General features: G+C 46.9%; 1 protein-coding gene across 1 annotated transcript in view; it reads right to left on the minus strand.

The window, feature by feature from the left end:
• Window positions 1-1,073: 1,073 nt before the first annotated feature.
• Wnt2b (Wnt family member 2B) overlaps window positions 1,074-10,886 on the minus strand; it is a 17,878-nt gene continuing 8,065 nt past the window's right edge. Inside the window, exons 3-5 of the mRNA XM_021158650.2 lie at window positions 9,858-10,135; window positions 7,942-8,206; window positions 1,074-3,975 (exon numbers count right to left, since the gene is read on the minus strand). Coding sequence (XP_021014309.1) covers window positions 3,746-3,975; window positions 7,942-8,206; window positions 9,858-10,135 — 773 coding nt within the window. The 3' untranslated portion in view covers window positions 1,074-3,745. The remainder of the gene's footprint in view (window positions 3,976-7,941; window positions 8,207-9,857; window positions 10,136-10,886) is intronic.

Consider the following 10,886-nt stretch of genomic DNA (forward strand, 5'->3'; position numbering starts at 1 on the left):
ATGGGTCCATGTGTGTCCTCAGAGTTATGCTCAGGCTGACAGGAAGGGCAAAGAGTAAAATAGAAGCATGCCTTTCTTATATTCCAACATTGCTTCGGAGGTGCCCAGCCCCCGCAGTACAGGCCGTTCCCAAGTGTAAGGTGGGGGCAGAGGCCTCCAGCAAGGCCATCAATAACCAGGTGTGTAATGTGAAGCTCTCTGTATTTCATTTCTGCACCCAGGGCCAGCTCTGCAGGGTTGCTTATGGAGCGCTCTGTGTCTGGCACCTCTCTCCACCAGACCCAGGCGCCCAGGGCCCACCGACCTGCCCAGGAATGCACTGCATTGTTCTCTGCTGCTGTAATTTGGCTGCAGGAGCTAGGCAGAATGCCTCCCAGGGATGAGAAACACTCTCCCTGGCCGCCTCCCTTATCCCCAGCTAGCTTGGGCTTCTGCCCTATGACCACTGAGAGCATTTAAATACAAATTTTAGAAAGGTGGGGTGGGGGCGGGAAATCCTGATTATCTGTCTTCTATTAAGTCATGCAGAGACTTATGTCCTGAGTGGGTCTAAGAATTTGGCAAGAGACTTGATGGTTGGTGTTCTTGATAAGCGATGCAAGAGAAAGGGGAAGATAGTTTCCTAAAGCAGCAGAAAGGAAGAGAGATGAAGCCTGGAGTGCTCCTAAGTTAAATCTCCAAAGCTTTGCACACAGACCCTCAGGACAGTATTTTCTTCTTTTAATCTGAAGTACTCTAATGAAGAGCGTGCTCTGATGCCATTGTTCAGAGCTGAAAACTGAAATCTTCTTTTCTATAGTGCTGAGTTATGGGGTATGGCCAACATTCTTTCTTCCTGTTTGTTTGTTTGCGACAGGGTCTTACTCTGCTCTTAAACTAACATGGAACTCACTGCTCATAAACACAGCTATCCTCCTGCATCAGCCTCCCGGAGTGTTGGGATTACAAGCATAAGCCATCATCCTGGCTCTTCTATTTAAAAGAAACTGCCTGCAGGCTGTGCAGCTGAGGTATTTCAGCCACTTCTCCAAAAAGATCCTATTATCCCTAAAGGATAGAAACAGTATCTTTTAAGTTCATTTTGTATCCAAATAGCTCCTATTGAAATACACTGTCCTAAATGTTTATCAAAAGATAAATGAAATAAGGGCCAACAAGAGAGAAAGGAACTGAGGAAGGAGGTTAAGACACTACTGGTGGGCAACAAACCTCTACCATCTAGAGACTAGACAGAAGAGGAGGCCTTCAGAGCAGACGAGGAGTAGGTAGCAACAGAATTCTGTGGAGTCCCGGCACGGAATAAAGTTCTTGTTTTGTTGCTTGTTCCAAATCAGTTTGTTTGTATAGCGCAGAATGAGCGCCAGTTGTCTAAAGCCAGTTGGAATGCAGAGACAAGCTAAGTTCAGAGGAAAAACTAATTGCTTGGCCACCATTCCTTCTTGGGGCCACACAGCTTCCGTAGCAGGACTCGGATAGACATCTTTTCTCTCACATAAACACCTCACTTTACAAACTTCTCACTCCCTGGACAGCTATTTCTCTCTGAGCCATTTATAAGTGGTTGTATATCTTTATCAGCTAGAATTTGGAGCCCAGGGAAAGGCATGGAGTAATATGAGATGTCACAGATGTCTGCCACAGCTAAGAACCCAAACTCAAAGAGAATACAGCACAAGTAGATTTACCTCAGACTGGGCTCCCCAGTGAAGGCCAATGCCATCACTGATACAGTAACTTGGATGTTCTCGCCCCTGCCCCAAAACTCCTCTCTTCCAAGAGAAGTCCCTCTCCCCCTCCACCCCCTCCGTGACCCCACCACTGGCTCATCAGTTATCCCGTTGACTCTACTCTGTGAGGAAGACATTCCCTCTGCCTGACTCACTCAGTCCCATTTCTCCAGTCATCCCCTCACCACAGACCACAAGGGCCCTGACTAGCTCATGTTTTGTGTTAATGGATGTGAAACCGGAGCAAATCCCCTCACCAAAAGAAAAACCACACTAAACTCTCCCACACAGGTCTCAGCAGGTTACACAAATATTAGTCCTATCATCCAAATAAATCTGCCTCTGTGGCCAGAGCTGTGCCCACCCCCACCCCACCCCACTCCCCAGCCTCCTGCTGCCTGGGCAGAAAGAAGTTCCTCCACAAACATCCGAGAGTCCGATTGGATGAAGAGGAACCTGAGAAGAGAGAGAGGAGCTATATCCAGAATTCCTTGTGAAAGCCTCTTAATCTAGTCTGTTGTCTGCCCAGACAGCCCTAAATCAGAAGGTCCCAGAGAAGCAGGAAGCACTTGGCCAGTGAGAAGTGTTGATGACGCCTATCAGTCAGCTGGAGCTTGGGGCACACTTAGATCTCAGTTTCACCCTCACTTTATAGATAAGAAAATGGGACAGGAGAATTTAAAGACCCTGCTGAAAATAAAAAAAAAAAAAAAATAGAGAGTAAATAGCTGGGATTAGACCTAAGTCTAGCTGTGGATTTCTATACTATTTCTGTTTATCAGTAGGGAAGAAGGTGACCATTGTCTAGGCCACATAAAACTAGACCATCAAGGTTTCAAACCCCCATGTCATTGTGCCTGCTCTCTTTGAAGACTCCACTCCTGTGTACCCTAGTTAGGCAATGGTCAGTAGCACAGAGAGAACCCTTCCCTGTTTAAGTCGATCATGGAACGTGCAGTAGTTAACTGTTGGACCTGGTGAATCACAAAATAAAGATTTGCTGGGTAAATGAGAAAGGCCTTATAAGATGTTTGCCACCTCAGCTCCAGCACCAGCTCTCTCTCTACAGCTGCTGCCTTTTGTTCCTACTTCAAAGCTGAAGATCCTCTCCTCAAGAACTAGCAAAATGCGAGATCTCTGCCTTCCTAGTATACGCTGATCCTCACGGAACCCTTGAGATCAGGTGCGCTCACCCTTCCCATGAGTTTACCTCCCTTCCTACCGAATCTCCGGAATAATGGATGCGGGGGAAGTCCCAAGGCCTAGCCAGGCTTTCTATGTCATTCTCTCACAATCCTGTGCCGGGCCTCTAATGGCCTGGTAAGAATTTGACCCACTGCAAGCTACCTCACGCTGACCAGGCAGCCAGTGAGCAGGCTGCTGCTGTCTGCTGTAGGTGGAAAGGGAGGCACAGAGAATCTGTATCTGTAGAGCACTATGGTTTTCCTCCTCACCAAACCACTACTTTATAAGCTGCGTAGAAGCATGATGTGGAGCCTTGTTCAATGTGGCTAACTCATCTAGCTATCTCAGGGTCTCAGCAGACTACTGTGGCCTAAGATTGTCTGCACGTACTGTCTCCAGCAAAGGGACAGGCAGTTTTATCTCTGTCCTATCCTCAGGCAGAGTAGCATCAAACACAGAAGCCACCTCCAGGTTCCCTTCCTGTTGCATACCCAAAGAGTATCAGAAGTCAGTGCAAGCAAAGGGGAGAATGAGCCTTGACTTAGTGCAACTCAAATCACTCTGAAGACAGAACCTCTTCTGCTCTCCCTTCAAACCTCCAGATGGATCGTCAGGGAGCCACTCAGCCTCCGATATCCATCCCCTGTCAGCATGTCCCTAGGGCTAAGGAACCAGCCGGCCAGGACATTGGGGTCCCTCCGGATCACTCTCCAAGTCCGTAACAGAAGCCATAGCAGCCCAGGAGTGAGGGTGGAGGAAGGTGTGCATGCAAGGATCTTGTGCTTTTGAGTCAGAGGCTTGAAGTGAGAGGGAAGAATGAGGTATCTGTGTGTTCAGGTCTGGTCCAGCCACTCTGCCTTCTTCGGGGCCTTGCACGTGTGAACATCCACAGTGTTTCTGCACTCCTTGCACCGCACAGCACAGCACCAGTGGAATTTGCACTCACACTGGGTGACGCGGGTGACCCGAGTTGTGTCATACCCTCGGCCGCAACACATGATTTCACACCCATCTGTTCCTTTAGAAGTCTTGCTGCAGACGCGGCCTGCGGTACCTAGGGAACCTGAGTCAGGGAAGAGAAGTGAGAACCAAGTCACTTTTGTTTATGCCACTCTGGGTACCCTTACACCCTTTTTTTTTGTTAAGATTTATTTATTTATTATATGTAAGTACACTGTAGCTGTTTTCAGACACAGCAGAAGAGGACATCCAATCTCATTACAGATGGTTGTGAGCCACCCTGTGGTTGCTGGAATTTGAACTCAGGACCTTCAAAAGAGCAGTCAGTGCTCTTAATCACTGAGGCATCTCTCCAGCCCACCCTTACACTCTTAAGAAGCCATAAAGAACCTCTGTTTCTGAAAATATAACCAAAACGGTCACTTGTTGCCCTCTGACCCAGGTTCCCTTGTTGCCACTATCAAAGCTCCCCAGAGGCACCAGTTCCTGCAGCCCCCACACTGCCATGTCCTCTTCAGAATCTAGCTTGAAAATAGAAGAATTGCAAGTCAGGTGAGGTTCTCTATATTGTAGGGGATATGATGGCATATTATCTGTGTTTAAATTCTAGTTGTACTATTTCATAGCTGTAGCTATTTAGCAAGTTAATGATTGTATCTGGGTCTCAGTTTTCATATATGCAAATGTATACAAAATAATGGCTAACCAGGTGTGGTAGCACCTGCCTGTAGCCCCATCATGCAAAATACTGAGGCAGGAAAGCCACTTTGGTTCTAGGCTAGCCTGGGCTGTGTAGTAAGTTTGAGGTCAGATTAGAATGCATAGTAAGATGCTGTCTCGAGGAAACAAAACAACTCAAAATCTAATGTAATAGATTGTTAGCATACATTTGTTATTTCTGTCCAACAGAGATGGGCTGATTGGCATGACAGGCTGGAAGCTGACTGCAAGAAGTTTCTGTGTTACACCCCTTTCAGAAGGGATTCTTGAAAAGTAGGGTAGCTTTCTCCTTGCACAGGGAATGCTAATTCAAAAGATGTCAGCACAAAAAGACCCCATCAACCCTTTTCCTACTAACAGGGACCCCTGGCTTGAGACTTCAAGAAAGAGGTCAACAGCAATTCCCTCCACAATCCACTAGGATATGGGGAGGAAAAAAAGCAGAAATTCTTTGTTTTTTAGCTTATTGGTTTAAAATCTCTGATTTAGGGCTAAGAGTGTAGTTCAGTGGTGACGTACTTGCCTAGCATGTGCAAGACCCTGGATTGGATCCCAGCACTGTTATAGTGACAATGACAACCATGTAGAGGACATGAATATCTTATAATTACATGGTATAGCAACAACATGAGCAGACGTCTAAGCGCACATGCGCACAGTGCACATATGTGCTCAATTTTCTTTCTTAAAATTTTTATGTATGTGTATACATATGTATATATATAAATACATACACACACATTATACACACACACATATGGGGGACCACAGCATGCATTCAGAAGTCGGAGAACAACCTGTGGAGGTTGGTTCTCTCCTACCATATGGTACCATGGGGGCCACACTGAGATTAACAGGGTTTGCAGAAGCACCTTTGCCTGCTGAGCCACTTTTCCAGTCTTGATTTTACTTTTTAAGATTGATTTTATTTATTTTCTTGTGTGTGTGTGTATCTTTGTATGTGTGTGGGTGCCCTCACAGTCCAGAAGAGGTCATCAGTCCCCTGGATTCAGCTCTGAGCAACCTAATGTAGATGCTGGAAACTGAACTCAGGTCCTCTAGAGGAGCAGCAAGAACACTTAACCACTGAGCCATCTCTCCAGCCCCCTCTATTTTCTTTTTTAACAACCGGAATCTATAACCCAAAATGTTAGCAAACTACTACTCTAGACTATGGGCTGACTAGGTCTACATATGTTATTCTAACGCCAAGAGCTGGGTCCTCAATACCAAAGTCCTCTTCTACTATCTGGAGCTGAACAAGCAGACTAGCTACTAACTGTGCTAGATCTCTTAAATTCAGAGAATTTAAATTATTAGCTAAACTAAAAGGTTTTGGTTTTGAATTGGACTAACAAGTCTGTCACACTTGTTCGTGGTTTTATTCAGTGTCATTTGCTGCCCAACATCAACTGTCATGCTAAAAGTATTAAATGGACAATCCAAAGATAAATGACTAAAACTTGTAAATGTCTATTATTAAAATCATCCTCTTAGAGCTGGCGAGATGGCACAGTGGGTAAGAGCACTGACTGCTCTTCCAAAGGTCCTGAGTTCAAATCCCAGCACCCACATGGTGGCTTACAACCATCCATAACAAGATCTGGCGCCCTCTTCTGGAGTGTCTGAAGACAGCTACAGTGTACTTACATATAATAAGTAAATAAATCTTTTAAAAAAAAAATCATCCTCTTATCCGGGCATGGTGGTGCACACCTTTAATCCCAGCACTCAGGAGACAGAGGCAGGCAGATTTCTGAGTTCAAGGCCAGCCTGGTCTACAGAGTGAGTTCCAGGACAGCCAGGGCTATACAGAGAAACCCTGTCTCAAAAAAAAAAATCATCCTCTTTGTGACTCAGTGGGAGAGCCCAGCATATTACAAGGTCCTGGGTTAGATCAACAGTAGCACTAAAGGAGTGGATCTACTCTCTTTCTTATCAATTAAAAATTACACTTCATCACAGGTATGTATGTCTAAGAAACAGAGTACATAGAAGGTTTAGTACTACCTGCACTTTGAGGCATCCCTTGACCTTGGAGCACAGCCCCCATAGATAAGAGGGAACATATGTAATCACATGTGGCTTGTTGCTTCTGCACTGGAAACAGCAGCAATGAGGATTCAATCAACGTAGGAAGTTTAGTTGGGCAGTACTACCGTGGAGGGGATCCCTGGTTCCATGCTCAGGGGGTGGGGGGAGGCTGATATCATTGGGATCTTTTGGGGCTTATGGGACCTTAAGTTTATGCCTCTGAGAAAAATTAATAAGTGTATGACTCATCCTCCCTCCAAACTCCAAAGATCCTTCTCCAAAGACACATTTTAGGGATAGTAGAATAGCCTATACAGATATGTGGAAATGGTTCCTGGGCATTTAGATATGAATCCTCTGCATTAGACCACATGGAAAAGATACCTCATGGCAGTAAACCACCAGGAGATCAGAGGGCCTCCCCAACCTTTTTGACTTCTAGCACTCCCTAGAGTTCATATAGCCTTCATTATCCAGGTGGGATGCTACCTTGCTTCCTTTGGGCTGAAGCACTTTGGCCACTCAATTCTAGAAATAATGGGAAGTGCAAACAAACAGGATGGAAACCAGCCATGGTGCAGGGCTCTACTCTGCCAAGTCTTGACTATTGAATCTGCCTGGGAAAAGAGCCTGAGACACCTACGTGAACCTCTATCCTGACTACACCTCTCTCAGTCATGCCATCCTCCACTTGGTCCAGTCTCTCAGGTGGCGGTCATGACAGGAACCAAAAGAGAAGCAGCTCCATTGAGCTACACATTGTCCCTGGTTTAACTTACCTGGACCAAGATGTGAGCTTCCATTCTCTCACAGGAACACCTTATCACCTTGCAGCGTTCCCAAGACCCCTGCCCCACTGCCACGCATAATTAGAGCAGACTGAGAAGCAGCCATTTTCTGCTTGTAATCATGCATTTGCTGCTTCACCAGCCTTGGCAGAGACCTCCTGTTCCCCTCACTTCTTTTGTAGTGGTGGCATATCAAGAAGCAGTTTTGATTCCCCATGTTCGTGTGTGTGTGTGTGTGTGTGTGTGTGTAGCTCACCTCTTGCCCAGAACTTGAAAACAGGTGGCTCATTTAAATGTTCTCTGAGTTGTACCTACTGTATCCCAGACACCAGGGATATAGTGAGTAACATAATAACATATGACCTGCCAGCCTGAGACCTACCTATCTCAAGGCAAGGTTTTCATGTAAGAAAGTGACTGACTCCTTTCCCTTCTTTAACTCCTGCAAGCTAGACAGCCCTTGATAAAGCAGAAGTGCCTGTGCTAATAAGTAAGCTCCATGATGTCTCTGCCTGCTTCTTTCTCACCTGCAGCCTTGTCCAAGACACAGTAGTCAGGGGAGTTGTCAAAGTAGACAAGATCAGTCCTGGTGGCATGGCGATAGCCCTGGCGCGCTGCTGTGAAATTGGCCCCATCCTGTGTGGCCGTCACCTGCACAGCCCCATCATATCGCCTCCTCAGGTAGTCACCTGTGCGTCGGAAGTCTGAGAGTGCCCTCCAGCAGGTACGCAGAGTACAGGAGCCACTCACACCATGACACTTGCACTCCAGCTTCAGGAATCTCCGAACAGCCTAGGGGAGAGAGGAGAGAGCTCAGGACACTGTATGGGCATCCCTGGGGTCAAGCAGTCGTGCTCTGAGCTCTGCTGATCCAGGCCTGCGGTTGAGCCCACGGTGATTCTCTGCCACATCAGATCCCACCCAATCTTCCTGACCCATCACAGAATCTCTTCTAGGAAATCTTCCTGGACCAACAGTCCTTTGTTCTTCATGATTGCCTGCTGGATTGTCAGCCCACAGGAGTCTGCTCCTGATGACAGCCTGTATATCTTTTAAAGGGCTAAGTACCATGTCTTCTGCTTTTATAGCACACCATTTCTCAGTATAGTACACAGCAGATGCTCAAACACCAGTGAATAGCCTAAAGCGATACCTGAAGCTCTTAGTTATGAAGGGATTTTTTCTTCTTAGAAGCAGAACAAAACAAAGCTACTTTTGGGTCAGAGATACTGATATCAAGGAAAGGCACTTGCCATGCAGCCCTGGCCACCCGGGTTTCATCCCTAGACACACACTATAAGTAGAAGAAGAGAACCAGTTCCACGGAGTTGTCCTCTAACTTCCACACATGCACCATGCCATGCATGCCTGCCCATAGAGATCATGCATATATCCACAACAATAATAAATTAAAACTTAATAAATTAAAAGCTACTTTGGGGCTTGGGAGGCAGCCAGGGATTTAAGAGCACTTACAGTCCCTGTGAGGACCTGAGTTTAAGTCTTTAGAACCCGTGTAAAAAGCTAGGCATGGTAGCACATGACATATAATCCCAGTGGTGGGCACTGGGGCACAGAAACAGGAGGATTGGAGGCAGGAAGATTGCTGGGATTGAGCCCCAGGTTCAGTAAGAGTCCTTGTCTCAAGAGAATATGGCGGGAGGTAGTGGAACAAGACACCTGACATCCTCCTCTGTGACAAAGCCCAGGCGTACACATCCACATGTGTACACACAACCATAGACAGATCAGATTTTTAAATATTTAAAATTTGCGTTTTAGTCAGGCATGGTGTCACACACAAATAATCTCAGTACTCAGGAGGCTGCGACAGGAGCATGGCATCGACTGTGAGATGAACCTAGGATATCGGCAGAGTGAGACCCTGTCCACAGGACAAAACAAACAAAGCATCATAGGCAGGACGTGGTGGCACAGGCCTTGAACTTCCACACTAAGCAGGAGAGGTAGGCGGATCTGTGTGAGTTCAAGACCAACCTGGTCTATATATCAAATTCCAAGATAGCCAAGACTTCACAGACCCTGTCTCAAAAGCAAAGAAACAAGCCTGGAGTTTAAGCCCCCACCTCACCTGATTCCCTATTCCACACAGAAAAACCAAACCAAAACCAAAAGGAAGGAAACTGGGAAAGAAAGAGAAGAGAAAGGGAAGATAATAAAAAAAACAAAAACAAAAAACAAAAAACAGAGAGAGAGAGAAGGAAGAAAAAGGAAGTTATTTCTCTGTCTTATGAAAACTTGATTGTGGTTATGTATTCCTATGCCCCCTCTGCATTCCCAGGCTCCATGCAGTCTGTGGCAGAATGTTAGGGATCGTGGAAGTGAACAAGAAGCCATTGACTCCTCTACCTTTGAATTCAGCCTGTGGTCACACTAACTGGTTTACACCAGAAAATGTACATTCCCAAATGTGAGTACTGACCGTGCGACCACAGCGGTTGTTGTGTAAGTTCATGAGGGCCCGGGCGTCCTTAAGCCTCTTCTCTTTGGCATCCACAAAAGCCTTGGCAAAGCGAACACCGTAGTGGATGTTGTCACTACAGCCACCCCAGTCAAAGTCCCCTCGTTGATCATGGTGCCGACCGCGGGTATATGGGTCACAGCTGCACACGCTCAGCTCACCCTGGCTGCAGGCCCGAGTGATAGCGTGGACCACTCCTGCCGATGAGATAGCATAGACGAACGCTGCCTCCCGGCTGCCTACACAGGAGAGGCAGAGACTTATTACAGGAATGGCCCAGCCCGTGTCTTCCGTTCCTCCTCTTCCTCCACATCCACCACCACCACCCTCTCCATATGTGTGTGTGCGCGTGCACACACACACACATACACACACACACTTACTTACTTCTGGGTGTTTCTCACAGTGTCTTACTCCATGGTCCAGGTCTGGAAAGTGTTATGTAAATGTAACCTGGCCTTGAACTTGAGATTTTCCTGTCTCAGCCTCCATAGTGCTAGGATTGCAGAGCCAGGCCACATACCCAACTCTGTCCATCCCTTTCTTCAATCAGCACAACTTCAGAAGTCTCCTCAGCTTTTCCAGAGCCCAACCCACCCATCAAAGCTTCCTTGTGTTCTAAGAGCATCCCTCAGAGTAGCCATCCTCTCCTGTGAGGCCTCAGTGCTCCACTCCTTGGTACATCTGATCTCTTAGGCTAACCTCTACTCTGTTTCCTTTTGTTTTCCCTAAGGGTCTCCCCACCCCCTCCCACTCTCTCTTACTCTCATTCTTGCTCTCTCTCACCCACTCTCCCATGCTCTCTCTCTCTCTCTCTCTCTCTCTCTCTCTCTCTCTCTCTCTCTCTTCCACCCACCACCACCACCACAGAATAGGGGGAGGGGGAAGAGAGAGAACTAGCCCTGATGCAGCCACACCTGTCTTAGCCAACATTCCAGGGGTTTCAGGCCACCGATGCTGGACAGTTCCCTCGCAATGTGGACCCCCCTG

The sequence above is a fragment of the Mus caroli genome, chromosome 3, assembly GCF_900094665.2.
Source record: "Mus caroli chromosome 3, CAROLI_EIJ_v1.1, whole genome shotgun sequence".
NCBI lineage: Eukaryota > Metazoa > Chordata > Mammalia > Rodentia > Muridae > Mus > Mus caroli.